At 43.0% G+C, this 23192-nt stretch overlaps 1 protein-coding gene across 5 annotated transcripts in view; it reads left to right on the top strand.

Moving 5' to 3' along the window:
- The window catches only part of LOC110529264 (sorting nexin-17), a 66532-nt gene that overhangs the window by 27004 nt on the left and 16336 nt on the right, over positions 1 to 23192 (top strand). For all 5 annotated transcript variants that reach the window (XM_090242428.1, XM_090242427.1, XM_090242426.1 and 2 more), the window contains exons 3-8: positions 2471 to 2588; positions 10211 to 10275; positions 11353 to 11463; positions 12782 to 12872; positions 19925 to 20012; positions 22423 to 22492. In XM_090242428.1, coding sequence (XP_090098554.1) covers positions 2471 to 2588; positions 10211 to 10275; positions 11353 to 11463; positions 12782 to 12872; positions 19925 to 20012; positions 22423 to 22492 — 543 coding nt within the window. The remainder of the gene's footprint in view (positions 1 to 2470; positions 2589 to 10210; positions 10276 to 11352; positions 11464 to 12781; positions 12873 to 19924; positions 20013 to 22422; positions 22493 to 23192) is intronic.

The following is a 23192-nucleotide window of genomic DNA, read 5'->3' as shown; positions in this document are numbered from 1 at the left end:
TAGCATTCTGGTTGTATTCCACTGTGTAGGAGAGAGGTTGTATCTAATAGCATTCTGGTTGTATTCCACTGTGTAGGAGAGAGGTTGTATCTAATGGCATTCTGGTTGTATTCCACTGTGTCGGAGAGAGGCTGTACCCCTAATAGCATTCTGGTTGTATTCCACTGTGTAGGAGAGAGGTTGTCATTTGAGACGTAGCTGGTGTGTCTGCCTGTGGATACTGAGCGAGTATCCAGCACAGAGACCCTGGTCTGCTTCTTCCTCTACACCATCAGTACATTAACGTAGGAAATGAAAAACACCCTGCTGCTTTTCACTACGATTAAGTTCCAAATGACTACCTATTCCCTTTTATAGTGCACTAGTTTAGACCAGGGCCTATAGGGGTAGTAGTGCACTACTTTAGACCAGGGCCTATAGGGGTAGTAGTGCACTACTTTAGACCAGGGTCTATAGGGTAGTAGTGCACTACGTTAGACCAGGGCCTATAGGGGTAGTAGTGCACTACGTTAGACCAGGGCCTATAGGGTAGTAGTGCACTAGGACCCATAGGTCTCTGGTTAAAAGTAGATAACCGGCTGCCATTTGGGACACCGGCGATATGTTGTCCTTTTTGAAAACACAGATCTGAATTAAAACACCAGATGGTTCTTGGGGGTCCGGGAGGCTTTAGTTGAAACGTCTTGTTTATAGCCTGAGATCGTCTGATGATGAAGTCCCTGAGTTCAACAGGAATGAGTTAAATCAACTCAGCCTGGCCAGACAGAGTAGAAACCAGTCGTCTGCTGTCTGGATCTGTTTTACATGGAAACTATTCACATATCTACCGAACTGACTGGGTTTGAAATAAACCTGTGATTCATCCTCAGACTGCTCATAAGTTACACCACGTTTTCCAACGAGCTTCAGATGAGGGAACCATTGTGTATCCATGTTTTCTAGCTTAACTTTGGCCTGGGGGCACCATTGTGTATCCATGTTTTCTAGCGTATCTTTGGCCTGGGGGCACCATTGTGTATCCATGTTTCTAGCTTATCTTTGGCCTGGGGGCACCATTGTGTATCCATGTTTTCTAGCTTAACTTTGGCCTGGGGGAACCATTGTGTATCCATGTTTTCTGGCGTATCTTTGGCCTGGGGGAACCATTGTGTATCCATGTTTTCTAGCGTATCTTTGGCCTGGGGGCACCATTGTGTATCCATGTTTTCTGGCTTAACTTTGGCCTGGGGGAACCATTGTGTATCCATGTTTTCTGGCGTATCTTTGGCCTGGGGGAACCATTGTGTATCCATGTTTTCTAGCGTATCTTTGGCCTGGGGGAACCATTGTGTATCCATGTTTTCTAGCTTAACTTTGGCCTGGGGGCACCATTGTGTATCCATGTTTTCTGGCTTAACTTTGGCCTGTGGGAACCATTGTGTATCCATGTTTTCCGGCTTAACTTTGGCCTGGGGGAACGGTTTTGTGTCCATGTTTTCCTCTCAACCCATTACTCCTATTATAAAGACTGAATAAAATGTTTAGAATGTAACTTTTTTTTAAGTAACCAACAATTGAAAGATATTGTAGCAGGCACCACATTGTTCCCATACTCTTTCTTTATCTTGGGACTGAAATCTGGGTCCAGCGATTGTCAAGCCAAACCTTTTTGAGGAGGTGTTGAAGTTGTTACATTACCCTCAGCCTTTTTGGGAGAGCTTTTCCACACACTCCTCTATACCAAGTCCCTCACGTGGATACACCTCTCCAATGGCCTCACGGGGCGACATCCCACTTCAGACACCAGTGTAGCGAATTTGGGGGCAGCCCCGACCCGGGACTCAAACCCAGGTCCAGCGACTGTCAAGGTGTTCGGTTCAAGGAAGAGTTTTTTTAAATTTTTTTACAACAAAATAATTGAAGTTGTTCTGGCTCATGGTGGCCCAACAACCTATTAAGACACTTTATGTTGGTGTTTCCTTTATTCTGGTAGTTACCTGTAGCAGCAGGCTTCACGGAGAATGGAACAGCTGGATGTGGGAAACGTCTTGAGTCGCACAAAACAGAAACAGTTCGGAAATGACAATGTCGTCATGTGTACAACATCTAAAAACCTGTGCTACTATACTGAGAGCTTTGTCGTTTCTAAACGGACGTATTTGGGTGTTTTTTTTGGGGGAAATCTTTGTTAATGTTTTTTTCAGGGCCCCCCGTAGTACACAACGAGGATGAGGAAGTGATTTGCTGTTTCTCAAAAAAACGTGAAATCACATAAAAGGAGTCTGGACCCTTTTTATAACATGCCATTAAAAACCAAAAAATATAGATTTGGTTGTAAAAAAACTACTTCTCCGTAAAGGTTGCTACAATATGATCTGTATCAGAGTAGTTCTAACTATTATTATGATTAATATAACATGCTCAATATTTAGTCCTTTTCTTCCCATTTGGTTTCAGACCTTGAACTTGTATGTTTTTAATTTCCTCCCAGATAAAGAAAGAGTATGGGAACAACGTGGTACCCGCTTTCCCCCCAAAGAAGATATTCACGCTGACGCCGGCCGAGGTGGAGCAGAGACGAGAACAGCTGGAGAAATACATGCAAGCTGGTGAGATCACGTTTTCAGTTCTGGGCCCTGTATTTGCGTTTAGGGGTCAACTCCATTTCATTTAAGTTCCAATTCACTTAATTCAGAAGATGATTTAAAATTCCAATTCCAGTATTGTTCAGAGAAAGGTGATTTATTTTCTACAGGGATGTTTAAATTCTCATTCAAATCTAATTTAACTCGACTAAATTGAACTAGAAGTGACCTCCATTTTTCCCATGGGGAGGAGGGTATGGGAGAACAGGCAGTAGCCGGCTCAATAAGGGGCAGTATAGTAGAACAGGCAGTAGCCGGCTCAATAAGGGGCAGTATGGTAGAACAGGCAGTAGCCGGCTCAATAAGGGGCCGTATGGTAGAACAGGCAGTAGCCGGCTCAATAAGGGGCAGTATAGTAGAACAGGCAGTAGCCGGCTCAATAAGGGGCAGTATAGTAGAACAAGCAGTATGGTAGAACAGGCAGTAGCCGGCTCCATAAGGGGCAGTATAGTAGAACAGGCAGTAGCCGGCTCAATAAGGGGCAGTATAGTAGAACAAGCAGTATGGTAGAACAGGCAGTAGCCGGCTCCATAAGGGGCAGTATAGTAGAACAGGCAGTAGCCGGCTCAATAAGGGGCGGTATGGTAGAACAGGCAGTAGCCGGCTCAATAAGGGGCGGTATGGTAGAACAGGCAGTATAGTAGAACAGGCAGTAGCCGGCTCAATAAGGGGCGGTATGGTAGAACAGGGAGTATAGTAGAACAGGCAGTAGCCGGCTCAATAAGGGGCGGAATAGTAGAACAGGCAGTAGCCGGCTCAATAAGGGGCGGTATGGTAGAACAGGCAGTAGCCGGCTCAATAAGGGGCGGTATAGTAGAACAGGAAGTAGCCGGCTCAATAAGGGGCGGTATGGTAGAACAGGCAGTAGCCGGCTCAATAAGGGGCAGTATGGTAGAACAGGCAGTAGCCGGCTCAATAAGGGGCAGTATGGTAGAACAGGCAGTAGCCGGCTCAATAAGGGGCAGTATGGTAGAACAGGCAGTAGCCGGCTCAATAAGGGGCAGTATAGTTCTGTGTTTTGGGTTGTTGTCCTGTTGCATCACCCAACTTCTGTTGAGCTTCAATTGGCAGACAGATAGCCTTACATTTTCCTGTAAAATGTCTTGTTAAACTTGGGAATACATTTTTTTTCGTCAATGACAGCAAGCTGTCCAGGCCCTGAGGCAGCAAAGCAGCCCCAAACCATGATGCTCCATCCTCCATACTTTACATTTGGGATGAGGTTTTGATGTTGGTGTGCTGTGACTTTTTTTTTTCTCCACACATAGTGTTGTGTGTTCCTTCCAAACAACTCAACTGTAGTTTCATCTGTCCACAGAATATTTTGCCAGAAACGTTGCGGAACATCTAGGTGCTCTTTTGTAAACTTCAGACGTGCAGCAATGTTTTCTTTTGGACAGCAGTGGCTTCTTCCGTGGTGTCCTCCCATGAACACCATTTTTGTTTAGTGTTTTACGTATCATAGACTCGTCAACAGAGATGTTAGCATGTTCCAGAGATTTCTGTAAGTCTATAGCTGACAACAGCCTTGGTTTCTCAAATGACTGCATCGCCTGGTTCACCAACTACTTACTTCTCTGATAGATTTCAGTCTGTCAAATTGGAGGGCCTGTCTCTATCTGGGTGCCACAGGGTTCAATTCTCGGGCCGACTCTTTTCTCTGTATATATCAATGATGTCTCTCTTGCTGCTGGTGATTCTCTGATCCACCTCTATGCAGACGACACCATTCCGTATACATCTGGCCCTTCTTTGGACACTGCGTTATCCTCTTGGCGCACCGATCCCTTTAGCGGGATCATTTTCGTCAACATCCGGTGAATTGCAGATCGCCAAATTCAAATTAAATTACTAAAAATATTTAATTTTCATGAAATCACAAGTGCAATATAGCAAAACACAGCTTAGCTTGTTGTTAATCCACCTGGCGTGTCAGATTTTAAAAAAGGCTTTACGGTGAAAGCAGACCATGCGATTATGTGAGGACAGCTCTCAGCAGACAAAACATTACGAACAGCTAGCAGCAAAGTAGATTGGTCACTAAAGTCAGAAAAGCAATAAAACGAATTGATCTTCCGTGGTGTCCTCCCATAGTTTAATTGATCTTCTTATGTTTGCACTCACGAGACTCCCAGTTACACAATAAATGTTAGTTTTGTTCAATAAAGATTCTCTTTATATCCGAAAACCTCCATTTTTTGTTGGCACGTTTTGTTTAGTTATTCACAGGCAGGTCACGACGGGCAGATGAAAATTCCAAATAGTATTTGTAAAGTTCGTAGAAACTTGTCAAATGTTTTTTATAATCAATCATCAGGTTGTTTTTGCAATAAATAATTGATAATATTTCAACAAATCTACCGTGGCCTCCAACTGCTCTTAAACGCTAGTAAAACTAAATGCATGCTTTTCAACCGTTCGCTGCCCGCACCCGCCCGCCCGACTAGCATCACCACCCTGGACAGTTCTGACTTAGAATATGTGGACAACTACAAATACCTAGGTGTCTGGCTAGACTGTAAACTCTCCTTCCAGACTCACATCAAACATCTCCAATCCAAAATCAAATCTAGAATCAGCTTCCTATTATTCAAACAAAACCTCCTTCGCTCACACCGCAAAACTGACTATCCTGACCGATCCTCAACTTCGGCGATGTCATTTACAAAATACCTGGTTCAATAAAGGTGAAATAAATAAACTCTAGGATTCTTCTTAACCTCACTGAGTATTCTGCACTGTGCTCTTGCAGTCACCTTTGCAGGACGGTCAATCCTAGGGAGAGTATCAACAGCGCTGAACTTTCTCAATTTATAGACAATTTGTCTTACCGCGGACTGATGAACATAAAGGCTTTTAGAGATATACTTTTGAAACCCTTTCCAGCTTTATGCAAGTCAACAATAAACGTAGGTCTTCTGAGATCTCTTTTGTTCGTGGCATGGTTCACATCAGGCAATGCTTCTTGTGAATAGCAAACTCAAATTTTGTGTTTTTTTTTTTTTATAGGGCAGGGCATTGTTGTGACTAAAATGAAGATCAGATCAAATTTGATGACTAATTATTTTCAGACATCCAGGTAATTCCAAAGAGTTCAAATACTTTTTCTTGCCACTGTACATACAGTGCACTCATGGCTTGGTTTGTGCTCTGACATGCACTGTCAACTGTGGGACCTTATAGACAGGTTTGTGCCTTCCCAAATCATGTCCAATCAATTGAATTGACCACAGGTGGACTCCAATCAAGTTGTAAAACATCTCAAGGATGATCAATGGAAACAGGATGCACCTCAAAGCTTAATTTCGAGTCTCATAGCAAAGGGTCTGAATACTTATGTAAATAAGGTATTTCTGTTTTTTTTATTTTTAACGCCTTTGCAAAAATGTCAAACTGTTTTCACTTTGTCATTATGAGGTATTGTGATGTCATTATGGGGTATTGTGATGTCATTATGGGGTATTGTGATGTCATTATGGGGTATTGCATGTAGATTGCTGAGGATAATGTTTTATGTAATCCATTTTAGAATAAGGCTGTAACGTAACAAAATGTGGGAAAAGAGAAGGGGTCTGAATACTTTCTGAATGCCCTGCTTATAGGTAGGAGCTAGCGAATGTAATGTTTGGTGATGTTGGTTGGACATTTTACAAGAGAACGTGAATCAGAGACAATGTGCAAATGAACAAAGTTTTGACACGTGCTCGTCTGGCGCGTGCTCGTCTGGCGCTCGCTCGTCTGGCGCGTGCTCGTCTGGCGCGTGCTCGTCTGGCGCGTGCTCGTCTGGCGCGTGCTCGTCTGGCGCGTGCTCGTCTGATGGAAGAACAGTTATTTCTCCCGTTGTGCTATTTACAAACAAACACGTGACTGTCTCAACAGTTTCTGTTTCCGGTAAGCTTCATAATGTGCCCGGTCAAATAAAGAACGTGATCTGGTTCAACGGTAAGAAAATTGAAAAAAAAACATACCTCATGACTATTTCCAAATAGCCCGGTATACAGTACAACACCTAACACAGGCACACACTGAGCACAATAGTAGTTGAGGCTAAGGCCTCTTGATAAACCTGGAACCAGATATCTGTTCTCTTCAGATCCATTCATAATGTTATCAGGACTAATAGGAAAGTTTGGTCCATTTTGTTTTGATCTAATATGCAGCCAGAGATGTGGACCAACGTTTCAACTCTCACTCAGTTTGGTCCTTTCTAGTTTCTTTGGCAAGATGTCTGTGTCAGCTAATTCCTTAGGTTACTGGTCCAAGGGGATGGTAGGCTATGCCCCCCCCCCCCCCCCCCCAAACCAAGCCTCAGCTTTGGCCAGACACTTCCTCAAGCAGGTCAAGGGTGAACTGAGGCCATACACACACTGACACGCACACGCATGCGCGCACACACACTGACACGCACACACAGACCAACACACAGAAAGAGAAGAACTGAGTGAAATTTAGCTGGTAGCAGTGTTAAGCATTTGTTTTAATCCTCTGAAAGTTACCACAGAACAAACTGAGCCTTGTTGAGGCATATCATAGTCTGTAAGCACACACACACACACACACACACACACACACCGAGTCTTCCTGGCTGACCGACCGCTTGCTGGGAGGATGGTACATAATGGGTTTTAACACGGTTATGGGAAAAATCTACCGCCTCAAAACACAATCTGTTCTCCCTCGTCCCCGAACGCTGTGTGTGTGAGAGACGTGGGCCAGAACTCAGTCCACCACAGGAATTATGTCTCTCTCTCTCTCTCTCTCTCTCTCTCTCTCTCTCTCTCTCTCTCTCTCTCTCTCTCTCTCTCTCTCTCTCTCTCTCTCTCTCTCTGTCTGTCTTTGTCCTTTTAAGGGCACTTCTAGTTTAGTCAATTAAACCACTGTAGAGATTGCCTGGTTAAGTAAATTAAAGTAAATTAAACCACTGTAGAGATTACCTGGTTAAGTAAACTAAACCACTGTAGAGATTACCTGGTTAAGTAAATTAAACCACTGTAGAGATTGCCTGGTTAAGTAAATTAAACCACTAGAGATTACCTGGTTAAGTAAATTAAACCACTGTAGAGATTGCCTGGTTTAGTCAATTAAACCACTGTAGAGATTACCTGGTTAAGTAAACTAAACCACTGTAGAGATTACCTGGTTTAGTCAATTAAACCACTGTAGAGATTACCTGGTTTAGTCAATTAAACCACTGTAGAGATTACCTGGTTAAGTAAACTAAACCACTGTAGAGATTACCTGGTTAAGTAAATTAAACCACTGTAGAGATTGCCTGGTTAAGTAAATTAAACCACTAGAGATTACCTGGTTAAGTAAATTAAACCACTGTAGAGATTGCCTGGTTAAGTAAATTAAACCACTGTAGAGATTACCTGGTTTAGTAAATTAAACCACTGTAGAGATTACCTGGTTTAGTAAATTAAACCACTGTAGAGATTACCTGGTTAAGTAAATTAAACCACTGTAGAGATTACCTGGTTAAGTAAATTAAACCACTGTAGAGATTACCTGGTTAAGGAAATTAAACCACTGTAGAGATTACCTGGTTAAGTAAATTAAACCACTGTAGAGATTACCTGGTTAAGGAAATTAAACCACTGTAGAGATTACCTGGTTAAGTCAATTAAACCACTGTAGAGATTGCCTGGTTAAGTAAATTAATGCAGAGATTACCTGGATAAGTAAATTAAACCACTGTAGAGATTACCTGGATAAGTAAATTAAACCACTGTCGAGATTGCCTGGTTAAGTAAATTAAACCACTGTAGAGATTACCTGGTTTAGTAAATTAAACCACTGTAGAGATTACCTGGTTTAGTAAATTAAACCACTATAGAGATGACCTGGTTTAGTCAATTAAACCACTGTAGAGATTACCTGGTTTAGTCAATTAAACCACTGTAGAGATTACCTGGTTTAGTCAATTAAACCACTGTAGAGATTAACTGGTTTAGTCAATTAAATCACTGTAGAGATTAACTGGTTTAGTCAATTAAACCACTGTAGAGATTAACTGGTTAAGTAAATTAAACCACTGTAGAGATGACCTGGTTAAGTCAATTAAACCACTGTAGAGATTACCTGGTTAAGTAAATTAAACCACTGTAGAGATGACCTGGTTAAGTCAATTAAACCACTGTAGAGATTACCTGGTTAAGTAAATTAAACCACTGTAGAGATTAACTGGTTTAGTAAATTAAACCACTGTAGAGATGACCTGGTTAAGTCAATTAAACCACTGTAGAGATTACCTGGTTAAGTAAATTAAACCACTGTAGAGATGACCTGGTTAAGTCAATTAAACCACTGTAGAGATGACCTGGTTAAGTCAATTAAACCACTGTAGAGATTAACTGGTTAAGTAAATTAAACCACTGTAGAGATGACCTGGTTAAGTCAATTAAACCACTGTAGAGATTACCTGGTTAAGTAAATTAAACCACTGTAGAGATTAACTGGTTTAGTAAATTAAACCACTGTAGAGATGACCTGGTTAAGTCAATTAAACCACTGTAGAGATTACCTGGTTAAGTAAATTAAACCACTGTAGAGATTAACTGGTTTAGTAAATTAAACCACTGTAGAGATGACCTGGTTAAGTCAATTAAACCACTGTAGAGATTACCTGGTTAAGTAAATTAAACCACTGTAGAGATTACCTGGTTTAGTCAATTAAACCACTGTAGAGATTAACTGGTTAAGTAAATTAAACCACTGTAGAGATTACCTGGTTAAGTAAATTAAACCACTGTAGAGATTGCCTGGTTTAGTAAATTAAACCACTGTAGAGATTACCTGGTTAAGTAAATTAAACCACTGTAGAGATTACCTGGTTTAGTCAATTAAACCACTGTAGAGATTAACTGGTTAAGTAAATTAAACCACTGTAGAGATTACCTGGTTAAGTAAATTAAACCACTGTAGAGATTGCCTGGTTAAGTAAATTAAACCACTGTAGAGATTACCTGGTTTAGTCAATTAAACCACTGTAGAGATTAACTGGTTAAGTAAATTAAACCACTGTAGAGATTACCTGGTTAAGTAAATTAAACCACTGTAGAGATTGCCTGGTTAAGTAAATTAAACCACTGTAGAGATTACCTGGTTAAGTAAATTAAACCACTGTAGAGATTGCCTGGTTAAGTAAATTAAACCACTGTAGAGATTACCTGGTTTAGTCAATTAAACCACTGTAGAGATTAACTGGTTAAGTAAATTAAACCACTGTAGAGATTACCTGGTTAAGTAAATTAAACCACTGTAGAGATTGCCTGGTTAAGTAAATTAAACCACTGTAGAGATTACCTGGTTAAGTAAATTAAACCACTGTAGAGATTACCTGGTTTAGTAAATTAAACCACTGTAGAGATTACCTGGTTAAGTAAATTAAACCACTGTAGAGATTGCCTGGATGTCAGGTTGAATTGTCTCCTGCTCTTTGATGATTTCCAGATAGTTGAAGCCACGTCAGAAGACCTTCTCGGCTTATTGTAGATATAACCTTTTACTACAGATTGATGAGTTACAAATATAAGTGTTGATGTGGCCCTCTAATATCTCTCTCGTCTTCTCTCTCTCCACCACAGTGCGACAGGACCCCATGCTCGGAGCCAGTGAGATGTTCAACAGCTTTCTAAGGAAAGCCCAGCAGGTTGGTAGTGGAGCTAGCTAGGCATGTCTTCCACCCTGGCTGTGTAATTGTTGTGTAGCTAGGCATGCCTTTCCAGCCTGTGTTTTGTTCTACATAGGCTTTCTCATCTTGAGGTGTGTGTGTGTTGTGCGGGTGTGTCAGTTCTGTTCTACGTAGAATGTGTCTCATCAGGAGGTGTGTGTTTCCTGTTCTACGTAGAATGTGTCTCATCAGGAGGTGTGGCGTGTTTTGTGCGGGTGTGTCAGTTCTGTTCTACGTAGAATGTGTCTCATCAGGAGGTGTGTGTTTCCTGTTCTACGTAGAATGTGTCTCATCAGGAGGTGTGTGTGTTGTGCATCAGTTGTTCTATATCGGCAGACTCCTCAGCAAGCTGCTTCTCTGTGATTCAGTGTGTTGTGTCTCTGCTCTGTGAGCCAGCAGGCTGACTCAGTAATGGCTTCAGTTTTGGTAATACGTTCAACCACGGTGGGACTTTGAGGTTGATGAGTGGGACTTCAGTAATGAACTGAAATGTGTGAGTCACACCAGAGAGGAAGAGGTGAAGTGAGAGGGATAACTGGAGCCAAAATCGGTCTTGTCTAGCAGGTGGCTATAAAACAAAATTATATAAATTATTTTGCTTACCAAGCTACAAGTGTTTGTACAGAGGTAAATGAGAGAGTTGAATTTTAACCAAACAATCTAATAGAACAGGGTCCTATAGGAGACCCAGCAGTAAACCTGTCATTGTCCAATAGGAGACCCAGTAGTAAACCTGTCATTGTCCAATAGGAGACCTAGTAGTAAACCTGTCATTGTCCAATAGGAGACCCAGCAGTAAACCTGTCATTGTCCAATAGGAGACCCAGCAGTAAACCTGTCATTGTCCAATAGGAGACCCAGTAGTAAACCTGTCATTGTCCTATAAGAGACCTAGTGGTAAACCTGTCATTGTCCAATAGGAGACCCAGTAGTAAACCTGTCATTGTCCAATAGGAGACCCAGTAGTAAACCTGTCATTGTCCAATAGGAGACCCAGTAGTAAACCTGTCATTGTCCAATAGGAGACCCAGCAGTAAACCTGTCATTGTCCAATAGGAGACCCAGCAGATTCCAACAGAAGAGGTACCCCTGGAGATCTACCTGTCTAAGAGGCAGAAGGTCACGGTCAACATCCTGACCTCTGACCAGACAGAGGACGTCCTCGAGGTAAGCTGTATGTGTGTTTGCCAGCCGGGACACATGCTGATTTTAAACGCTCTTCGTTTTTTTTCGATTCCGTTTTATTATCGTGGAAATGATGAATGATAATAATTGATCTATAAATTCACAACACTAATGTTCAGTTGGTGTCCTACAGGGAATATCCGTGTTAGGAAACCTGTAGGGAGAGGGATTATTGAAAGTACAGAATGTTTGTCAGAACTAGAGAATGTTTGCCAGCAACAGAGCACCAGAGAATGTTTGCCAGCAACAGAGCACCAGAGAATGTTTGCCAGCAACAGAGCACCAGAGAATGTTTGCCAGCAACAGAGAACCAGAGAATGTTTGCCAGAACCAGAGAATGTTTGCAAGCAACAGAGAACCAGAGAATGTTTGCCAGCACCAGAGAATGTTTGCCAGCACCAGAGAACCAGAGAATGTTTGCCAGCACCAGAGAACCAGCGAATGTTTGCCAGCACCAGAGAATGTTTGCCAGCACCAGAGAATGTTTGCCAGCATCAGAGAACCAGAGAATGTTTGCCAGCACCAGAGAACCAGAGAATGTTTGCCAGCAACAGAGCACCAGAGAATGTTTGCCAGCACCAGAGAACCAGAGAATGTGTGCCAGCAACAGAGAACCAGAGAATGTTTGCCAGCACCAGAGAACTAGAGAATGTTTGCCAGCACCAGAGAACTAGAGAATGTTTGCCAGCACCAGAGAATGTTTGCCTGCAACAGAGAATGTTTGCCTGCAACAGAGAATGTTTGCCAGCAACAGAGAATGTTTGCCAGCACCAGAGAACCAGAGAATGTTTGCCAGCACCAGAGAACCAGATAATGTTTGCCAGAACCAGAGAACCAGATAATGTTTGCCAGCACCAGAAAATGTTTGCCAGCACCAGAGAACCAGAGAATGTTTGCCAGCACCAGAGAATGTTTGCCAGCACCAGAGAACCAGATAATGTTTGCCAGCAACAGAGAATCCATCCACTCTTGACACTAGTTGACCCATAAGTGAATGCAGTCCATTCTCTCAGATAGAAAGATAGAAGTTGTAACGCCATACAAACAGCTGCTTTTTGTTCTTGTAACTACGACAACTGTAAACTAGACTGGTGTTCTTCGTAAACTGATGTTACCACAAGGACCATAGACCTCTCTCTCTCTCTGGGATATTTCAATATGTTCAAGGCTGTATAACTGTCAGTGGATAAAATAATGTTTTAGTTTTATATGTGTCAGAGGAAATAGAAGTTGTGGATTCATTCAACCACAAAAAAAAGATGACCGAAGATGATCTTTCTGTCTGTCTTCTGATTTGCAGGCTGTTGCGTTGAAGCTGGACCTTCCAGATGACCTTGCTGGTTACTTCAGTCTCTTCCTGGTTCGGGAAGGAGTGGATGGGGGCTTAACGTGTAAGCACTGACTTTTAACCTTCGACCCCTAACCCTAACCATCCCATAACCATATAGAGGACAGTTGGGAATGAAATATATTGATCATTTCTTAGAGGTCATCATATAAGATGAATGTCGTTTTGACAGACCGCTCGATGGAGATGTTTTGACAGACCGCTCGATGGAGTTGTTTTGACAGACCACTCGATGGAGTTGTTTTGACAGACCACTCGATGGAGATGTTTTGACAGATATGAGGCGAAACCAATATATCATGACCTTGAATGCTCCTTAGTCAATCAGCCCTATAAAATGATCACATGATGTCCTTGAATTGACATCCTGTTGTTGACGGTATCTCTAGTGTCTCCTGTTGTTGACGGTCTCTCCAGTGTCTCCTGTTGTTGACGGTCTCTCCAGTGTCTGCTGTTGTTGACGGTCTCTCTAGTGTCTCCTGTTGTTGACGGTCTCTCTAGTGTCTCCTGTTGTTGACGGTATCACTAGTGTCTCGTGTTGTTGACGGTCTCTCTAGTGTCTCCTGTTGTTGACGGTCTCTCCAGTGTCTCCTGTTGTTGACGGTCTCTCTAGTGTCTCCTGTTGTTGACGGTCTCTCTAGTGTCTCCTGTTGTTGACGGTCTCTCTAGTGTCTCCTGTTGTTGACGGTCTCTCTAGTGTCTCCTGTTGTTGACGGTCTCTCTAGTGTCTCCTGTTGTTGACGGTCTCTCTAGTGTCTCCTGTTGTTGACGGTCTCTCTAGTGTCTCCTGTTGTTGACGGTCTCTCTAGTGTCTCCTGTTGTTGACGGTCTCTCTAGTGTCTCCTGTTGTTGACGGTCTCTCTAGTGTCTCCTGTTGTTGACGGTCTCTCTAGTGCCTCCTGTTGTTGACGGTCTCTCTAGTGACTCCTGTTGTTGACAATCTCTCTAGGTCTGTCTAGTGTCTCCTGTTGTTGACGGTTTCTCTATTGTCTCCTGTTGTTGACGGTTTCTCTAGTGTCTCCTGTTGTTGACGGTCTCTCTAGGTCTGTCTAGTGTCTCCTGTTGTTGACGGTTTCTCTATTGTCTCCTGTTGTTGACAGTTTCTCTAGTGTCTCCTGTTGTTGACGGTCTCTCTAGTGTCTCCTGTTGTTGACGGTCTCTCTAGTGTCTCCTGTTGTTGACGGTCTAACTAGTGTCTCCTGTTGTTGACGGTCTCTCTAGTGTCTCCTGTTGTTGACGGTCTCTCTAGTGTCTCCTGTTGTTGACGGTCTCTCTAGTGTCTCCTGTTGTTGACGGTCTCTCTAGTGTCTCCTGTTGTTGACGGTCTCTCTAGTGTCTCCTGTTGTTGACGGTCTCTCTAGTGTCTCCTGTTGTTGACGGTCTCTCTAGTGTCTCCTGTTGTTGACGGTCTCTCTAGTGACTCCTGTTGTTGACGATCTCTCTAGGTCTGTCTAGTGTCTCCTGTTGTTGACGGTTTCCCTAGTGTCTCCTGTTGTTGACGGTCTCTCTAGTGTCTCCTGTTGTTGACGATCTCTCTAGGTCTGTCTAGTGTCTCCTGTTGTTGACGGTTTCTCTAGTGTCTCCTGTTGTTGACGGTCTCCCTAGTGTCTCCTGTTGTTGACGGTCTCTCTAGTGTCTCCTGTTGTTGACGGTCTCTCTAGTGTCTCCTGTTGTTGACTCATTTTGAAAACTTTCTTTAAAAGTTCACCGGAAAGATCCAGTCAGACATCTTTGTTGTTTCCTCTTTTTATTGTTGACTATATACTGTAAGCTGTTGACTAGATGTACCTACAGTTTTGAGATAAAACCATGTTTTAGAGACAGTTTATCAGACTCACTAAGGTCCTTTCCCTGGAAACACGCAGAGCAGAGCAAGAGGCCACCCTGCCTAGCCCTGGTCCTATGGACGCAATGGGGATGCCATATGGGTCCCCAGGATTGAGAAACAGAGGCTGGAGAGCCAGACCAGCAGCTGGAAGGTTGCTGGTTCAAGCCCCGGGTCGGGCTACAGACAAATGGGAATAGAACTGAACTGGCAGCTGGAAGGCTGATAGTCATCGATCCCATGTACCATCTCCTGCCATTGTACCCTTGAGCAAGGCACCTAGCCCCCCCCCCCCCCCCCCACAAGTAAACTCCATCCAGGGGTTCTGGACTGCTACTGACCATGTGTCAACTTCTGTGCATTTGTTGTTGTTGGGAAAAGGAGACGGCACATTTTCCATTCTAACCAATGGCTTATGAGGTATTATATTCCACAGGAGACATACACGTCTTTATCCAGCATGTTGTCTATCTAGAGGCGTGATACTAGCTGGCTCCCCATGTAATCCCCTCCAGGAACAAAATGTCTGCCATTCAGCATCATTGTCTGGGGGAGGGAAAAAAAAAAGATAACATGTTTGACTCCCCTGCACAGGCATTTCTGTTGAAATACATCAGCACAATGTTGATGGAGCACATTTCACTTTGGTTATAACCCACAGAACCCCCCCCCCCCCCGAGATGAATATGAGTTGTTAGTCTAGCCAGCCGATAGTCAATGAGCACCCATGGCTAGGCTAATGAATTGTCTAAAACCAAAGGGTCCTCTGTTACTCGTCCTCATCAATATAAAAACAGATGAGTCACTTTCACTTAGTAGTAGCAGCAGCAGTAGTAGTAAACACGTTATGCTTCTGATTATGGGCTGGCATTTCAATAGACATCTAGCTAGCCTAATGTTTAGCCTAATAATAGCTAGTGAGTTGAGAGCTAGCTAGTTAACTATTGGCTAGCTAACTAGTGCTGTTATAGCAACCCACAATCAGATTTTATTTTCCTGTTGGACAAAGTTAGCTTTTTGGATTGCAACTTTTAACAGAAGATAATTATTTTGTTAGGCCTTCCCAGACACTGAGTGGAAAACAGAAATGATAGCTGGCTAGCAGATTAGCTAGACAAGTAACACATTGACGTTACCTGAAGTGAAATGTTGCCAGACCTTCATAGCAGTGATCACGTTGTCCTGATTTCATGAATCACAACAACACAGCACTCAACCCTTAGCTACCCATAGGAGCTAAAATTAGCAAGATAAACTTGTTGTAGCTTTCCGGCAGACGAGACGTTTTGTGGCGTATTTCTGCCTTTCACAGGTCGCAGTGGAAATGACAAATTTGGGACACAGAAAGAGGGGAAATGGGGGCTAGCTACAACTTGTTAGCGGTGCTCACTGAAATCAGTAACAACAAACTCACGCCACGCAACAGGAAGTGGTCGGGCCAAGATTCAACAACCCACATTTCAGGAATTTTACTAAAAATAAAACGTCCGTAAGGGGAAAGAACACACTTAAATGGAAAGGAACTATACAAGGAACTATGCAAGGCAATGAAGGTCTACAAATGAAGGCATGGACATGGACATTTTTTTGCTGATTTCATTCCTAAAATCTCCCACTCGGAAAGGAATTGAGGAGCTGACGTAGCACCAGTGCAAAAGATGAGCTAATCACTTGGTCTGTGTCCCGAAGGGCACCCTATTCCCTATACACACCTATGGGCTCTGTTCAAAAGTAGTGCACTACATAGGGACTAGGGTGCCATTTGGGACTCAGCCTAATTACCTTGATAACCGATTTAAGTGTGAGAGCTACCAAACCCGCTGCCAAACCTTCTTCCTCCTCTGTTGGCTCCGTCCACTGGGGCCCTGTCTCCTTCCTGTTTTTCCTCTTCTTCCTGCCAAACCCTCTTTTTCTCACACTCAAACACACCAACACCAACAGAAGAACGATTGCCTCTGTCGATAGAGTCCACCTATTTCTGTTGGAACCGAACTGGGCTGGCAGGGTTCTGTCAAGAGTTCTGCTGAATGAAGGAACGGGTAGAACTATTGAATATGGACACGTTTTCCTAAGGAATCATTTCATGTCCGATTTCAAAGCTCCCAGAGGAACTGTCCTGTTCTGTACTGAACTCTCCAAGCTATAGAAACCAATACTCCTGTTCTGTACTGAACTCTCCAAGCTATAGAAACCAATACTCCTGTTCTGTACTGAACTCTCCAAGCTATAGAAACCAATAGTCCTGTTCTGTACTGAACTCTCCAAGCTATAGAAACCAATACTCCTGTTCTGTACTGAACTCTCCAAGCTATAGAAACCAATACTCCTGTTCTGTACTGAACTCTCCAAGCTATAGAAACCAATAGTCCTGTTCTGTACTGAACTCTCCAAGCTATAGAAACCAATACTCCTGTTCTGTACTGAACTCTCCAAGCTATAGAAACCAATACTCCTGTTCTCTACTGAACTCTCCAAGCTATAGAAACCAATACTCCTGTTCTGTACTGAACTCTCCAAGCTATAGAAACCAATACTCCTGTTCTGTACTAAACATCTCCAATCCAAATTCAAATCTAGAATCGGCATTCTATTTCACAACAAAGCCTCCTTCACTCACGCCTCCAAACTTACCCTAGTAAAACTGACTATCCTACCGATCCTCGACTTCAACAATGTCATCTACAAAATAGCTTCCAATACTCTACTCAGCAAACTGGATGCAGTTTATCACAGTGCCCTCCGTTTTGTTACCAAATCACCTTACACCACCCACCACTGCAACCTGTATGCTCTAGTCGGCTGGCCCTCGCTACATATTCGTTGCCAAACCCACTGGCTCCAGGTCATCTATAAGTCTATGCTAGGTTAAGCTCCGCCTTATCTCAGCTCACTGGTCACGATAACAACACCCACCCGTAGCACGCTCTCCAGCAGGTATATCTCACTGGTCATCACCAAAGCCAACACCTCCTTTGGCCGACTTTCCTTCCAGTTCTCTGCTGCCAGTGACTGGAACAAATTGCAAAAATCACTGAAGCTGGAGACTTATATTTCCCTCACTAACTTTAAACACCAACTATCGGAGCAACTAACCAATCGCTGCAGCTGTAAATAGTCCATCTGTAAATAGCCCACCCAATCTACCTACCTCATCCCCATATTGTTTTTATTTACTTTTCTGCTCTTTTGCACACCAGTATTTCTACATGCACATCATCATCTGCTCACTTATCACTCGTGTTAATCTGCTAAATTGTAATTACTTCACTACTATGGCCTATTTATTGCCTTACCTCCTCACGCCATTGGCAAACACTGTATATAGACTCTCTTTTTTTTCTATTGTGTTATTGACTGTGAGCTTGTTTATTCCATGTGTTGTTGTTTGTGTCGAACTGCTCTTGGCCAGGTCGCAGTTGTGAATGAGAACTTGTTCTCATCTAGCCTACCTGGTTAAATATAGTGCACTACTTTAGACCAGAGCCCTATACCCTATATAGTGCACTACTGTTGACCAGAGCCCTATTCCCTATATAGTGCACTACTTTAGACCAGAGCCCTATTCCCTATATAGTGCACTACAATAGACCAGGGCCCTATTCCCTATATAGTGCACTACTTTAGACCAGAGCCCTATTCCCTATATAGTGCACTACTTTAGACCAGAGCCCTATTCCCTATATAGTGCACTACTATAGACCAGAACCCTATTCCCTATATAGTGCACTACTTTAGACCAGAGCCATATTCCCTATTTAGTGCACTACTTTATACCAGGGCCCTATTCCCTATATAGTGCACTACTTTAGACCAGGGCCCTATTCCCTATATAGTGCACTAGTTTAAACCAGGGCCCTATTCCATATATAGTACACTACTTTAAACCAGGGCCCTATTCCCTATATAGTACACTACTTTAGACCAGAGCCCTATTCCCTATATAGTGCACTACTTTAGACCAGAGCCCTATGGGCCACTATGTAGGGAATAGGGTGCCATTTGGGATGTAAGCCACTCTCTCCAGACAGCTGCTGTTCCCTCTGGAGGTCTCAACTAAACAGCTGCAGTTTATACACCCACACAGACACATGGTCCAGATGGACTGTCCTCATCTCTCTGTTACTAGATCCTGCTGGGTTCTGTCTAGATGGACCCTGCTGGGTTCTGTCTAGATGGACCCTGCTGGGTTCTGTCCAGATGGACTGTCCTCATCTCTGTCTGGTACTGGACCCTGCTGGGTTCTGTCTAGATGGACTGTCCTCATCTGTCTGGTACTGGACCCTGCTCATCTCTGTCTGGTACTGGACCCTGCTCATCTCTCTCTGTTTGTTGTCATCTTTGTTGTTATCTAAATCAGATCAGGCTGTACTGCTCATCTCTCTCTGTTTGTCATCTTTGTTGTTATCTAAATCAGATCAGGCTGTACTGCTCATCTCTCTCTGTTTGTTGTCATCTCTGTTGTTATCTAAATCAGATCAGGCTGTACTGCTCATCTCTCTCTGTTTGTTGTCATCTTTGCTGTCATCTTTGTTGTTATCTAAATCAGATCAGGCTGTACTGCTCATCTCTCTCTGTTTGTTGTCATCTTTGTTGTTATCTAAATCAGATCAGGCTGTACTGCTCATCTCTCTCTGTTTGTTGTCATCTTTGTTGTTATCTAAATCAGATCAGGCTGTACTGCTCATCTCTCTCTGTTTGTTGTCATCTTTGTTGTCATCTTTGTTGTTATCTAAATCAGATCAGGCTGTACTGCTCATCTCTCTTTGTTTGTCATCTTTGTTGTTATCTAAATCAGATCAGGCTGTACTGCTCATCGCTCTCTGTTTGTTGTTATCTAAATCAGATCAGGCTGTACTGCTCATCGCTCTCTGTTTGTTGTTATCTAAATCAGATCAGGCTGTACTGCTCATCTCTCTCTGTTTGTTGTCATCTTTGTTATCTAAATCAGATCAGGCTGTACTGCTCATCTCTCTCTGTTTGTTGTCATCTTTGTTATCTAAATCAGATCAGGCTATACTGCTCAGCACTCTTTTTTTACTCACTCTCTCCTCTCTCTCTTTATCTCTTTCTCTCTCCTTCTTTCTGTCTTTCTCTCCTCTTTCTCTCTCATTCCTCTCTCCTTTCTCTCTTTCTCTCCTCTTTCTTTCTTTCTCTCTTTCCCTCTCTCTCCTCTCTCTCTCTCCTCTCTTCCTCGCTTTCTCTCGCTCTCCTTTCTCTCTCTCTACTTTCTTTCTCTTCTTTCTCTTTCTCTCTGTCTATTTTTTCTCTAGTTGTGAGGAAGCTGCAGGATTTTGAGCTGCCGTACGTATCTGTCACCAGTTTACGGAGCTCGGAGTTCTACATTGCCCTTCGTAAAAGGTATGATACCTCTCCACAAACATGAACTAAGACTGACGCTACCCCACTCTGTCAGACTGACTCCAACCCACTCTGTCAGATTGACTCTACCCCACACTGTTAGACTGACCCCACACTGTTACACTGACTCTACCCCACTCTGTTAGACTGACGCTACCCCGCTCTGGATTCCTAAAATGAGTAAACGGTCTCCGATTTACCCCTGGTGTATATATAGTTTATGTCGGTCTGTTTTAAATACAGTTGAAGTCAGAAGTTTTTCACAATTCCTGACATTTAATCCTAGTAATAAAGACCCTATTTTAGGCCACTTCATTATAAGAATGTGAAATGTCAGAATAATAGTAGAGTGATTTATCGCAGCTTTTATTTCTTTCATCACATTCCCAGTGGGTCAGAAGTTTACACACACTCAATTAGTATTTGGTAGCATTGTCTTTAAATTGTTTATCTTGGGTCAAACATTTCGGGTAGCCTTCCACAAGTTTCCCACAATACGTTGGGTGAATTTTGGCCCATTCCTCCTGACAGAGCTGGTGTAACTGAGTCAGGGTTGTAGGCCTCCTTGCTCGCACACACTTTTTCAGTTCTGCCCACAAATGTTCTATTGGATTGAGGTCAGGGCTTTGTGATGGCCACTCCAATACCTTGACTTTGTTGTCCTTAAGCCATTTTGCCACAACTTTGGAAGTATGCTTGGGGTCATTGTCTATTTGGAAGACCCATTTGCGACCAAGCTAAAACTTACTGACTGATGTCTTGAGATGCTGTTTCAATATATCCACATAATTTTCCTCCTCATGATGCCATCTATTTTGTGAAGTGCACCAGTCCCTCCTGCAGAAAAGCACCACCACAACATGATGCTGCCACCCCCGTGCTTCACGGTTGGGATGGTGTTCTTCGGCTTGCAAGCCTCCCCCTTTTTCTTCCAAACATAACGTTGGTCATTATGGCCAAACAGTTCTATTTTTGTTTAATCAGGCCAGAGGACATTTCTCCAAAAAGTACAATCTTTGTCCCCATGTGCAGTTGCAAACCATAGTCTGGCTTTTTTATTGCGGGTTTGGAACAGTGGCTTCTTCCTTGCTGAGCGGCCTTTCAGGTTATGTCGATATAGGACTCGTTTTACTGTGGATATAGATACTTTTGTACCTGTTTCCTCCAGCATCTTCACAATGTCCTTTGCTGTTGTTCTGGGATTGATTTGCACTTTTCGCCCCAAAGTATGTTCATCTCTAGGAGACAGAACGCATCTCCTTCCTGAGCGGTATGACGGCTGCGTGGTTCCATGGTGTTTATACTTGTGTACTATTGTTTGTACAGATTAATGTGGTACCTTCAGGGGTTTGGAAATTGCTCCCAAGGATGAACCAGACTTGTGGAGGTCTACAATGTTTTGGCTGATTTCTTTTGATTTTCACATGATGTCAAGCAAAGAGGCACTGAGTTTGAAGGTAGGCCTTGAAATACATCCACAGGTACACCTCCAAATGACTCAAATGATGTCAATTAGCCTATCAGAAGCTTCTAAAGCGATGACATCAATTTCTGGAATTTTCCAAGCTGATTAAAGGCACAGTCCACTTAGTGTATGTAAACTTCTGACCCACTGGAATTGTGATACAGTGAAATAATCTGTCTGTAAACAATTGTTGGAAAAATTACTTGTGTTATGCACAAAGTAGATGTCCTAACCGACTTGCCAAAACTATAGATTGTCAACAAGAAATTTGTGGAGTGTTTGAAAAACGAGTTTTAATGACTCCAACCTCAGTCTCTGTAAACTTCCGACATCAACTGTCCAACTGATTTGAAATGCAGACTGAAGTATCCGGGTTCAAACCTTTCAGTGCTGCCATTGGACGTGACGCAACGTGAGCGTCACACGGGCAGTACCGCAGCTCTCATTGATCTCAAAGAAACACATGGCTGTAGTGGTCTGTAGTGAGAACAACACACTGCCGCGACGTCTGTAGTGAGAACAACACACTGCCGCGACGTCTGTAGTGAGAACAACACACTGCTGGGATGTCTGTAGTGAGAACAACACACCGCCACGATGTCTGTAGTGAGAACAACACACTGCCGTGATGTCTGTAGTGAGAACAACACACTGCCGTGATGTCTGTAGTGAGAACAACACACTGCCGGGATGTCTGTAGTAGTGAGAACAACACAGCGCCACGACGTCTGTAGTGAGAACAACACACTGCCGCGACGTCTGTAGTGTAGCAGGGTCATTACAGGCTGTAGTGAGAACAACACTCTTTTCTGCAGCCACAACAGTATATTGGACATCCGTTCTTGACTGCTATCCAAATGGTTTGTGTTCATTGAAATTCAAGCATTGTGAGTGTTGATAACCAATACTCTATCTCTGTCTCTCTATCTGTCTCTGTCTGTATAGTTACTGGGACACGGCGTATGACAGTGATGTCATGGACAACAGAGTGGGACTGAACCTACTGTACACTCAGGTGAGTTCTGAACCTACTGTACACTCAGGTGAGTTCTGAACCTACTGTACACTCAGGTGAGTTCTGAACCTACTGGACACTCAGGTGAGTTCTGAACCTACTGGACACTCAGGTGAGTTCTGAACCTACTGGACACTCAGGTGAGTTCTGAACCTACTGGACACTCAGGTGAGTTCTGAACCTACTGGACACTCAGGTGAGTTCTGAACCTACTGTACACTCAGGTGAGTTCTAAACCTACTGGACACTCAGGTGAGTTCTGAACCTACTGTACACTCAGGTGAGTTCTAAACCTACTGGACACTCAGGTGAGTTCTGAACCTACTGTACACTCAGGTGAGTTCTAAACCTACTGGACACTCAGGTGAGTTCTGAACCTACTATATATATATATATATATATATATATATATATATATATATATATATATATATATATATATATATATATATTACCGTTCAAAAGTTTGGGGTCACTTAGAAATGTCTTTGTTTTAGAAGAAAAGCAAAAAAAAGTCCATTAAAATAAAATGAAATTGATCAGAAATACAGTGTCAGTCTGTTCTTGTTCTGAGAAAGGAAGGCTATTCCATGCGAGATATTGCCAAGACACTGAAGATCTCGTACAACGCTGTATACTACTCCCTTCACAGAACAGCGCAAACTGGCTCTAACCAGAATAGAAAGAGGAGTGGGAGGCC

The sequence above is a fragment of the Oncorhynchus mykiss genome, chromosome 8 (assembly GCF_057628025.1).
Source record: "Oncorhynchus mykiss isolate SJ-2025 chromosome 8, ASM5762802v1, whole genome shotgun sequence".
Taxonomy (NCBI): Eukaryota; Metazoa; Chordata; class Actinopteri; order Salmoniformes; family Salmonidae; genus Oncorhynchus; species Oncorhynchus mykiss.
The sequence above is the reverse complement of the archived record's forward strand: the minus strand, read 5'-3'. Positions and strand labels throughout refer to the sequence as shown.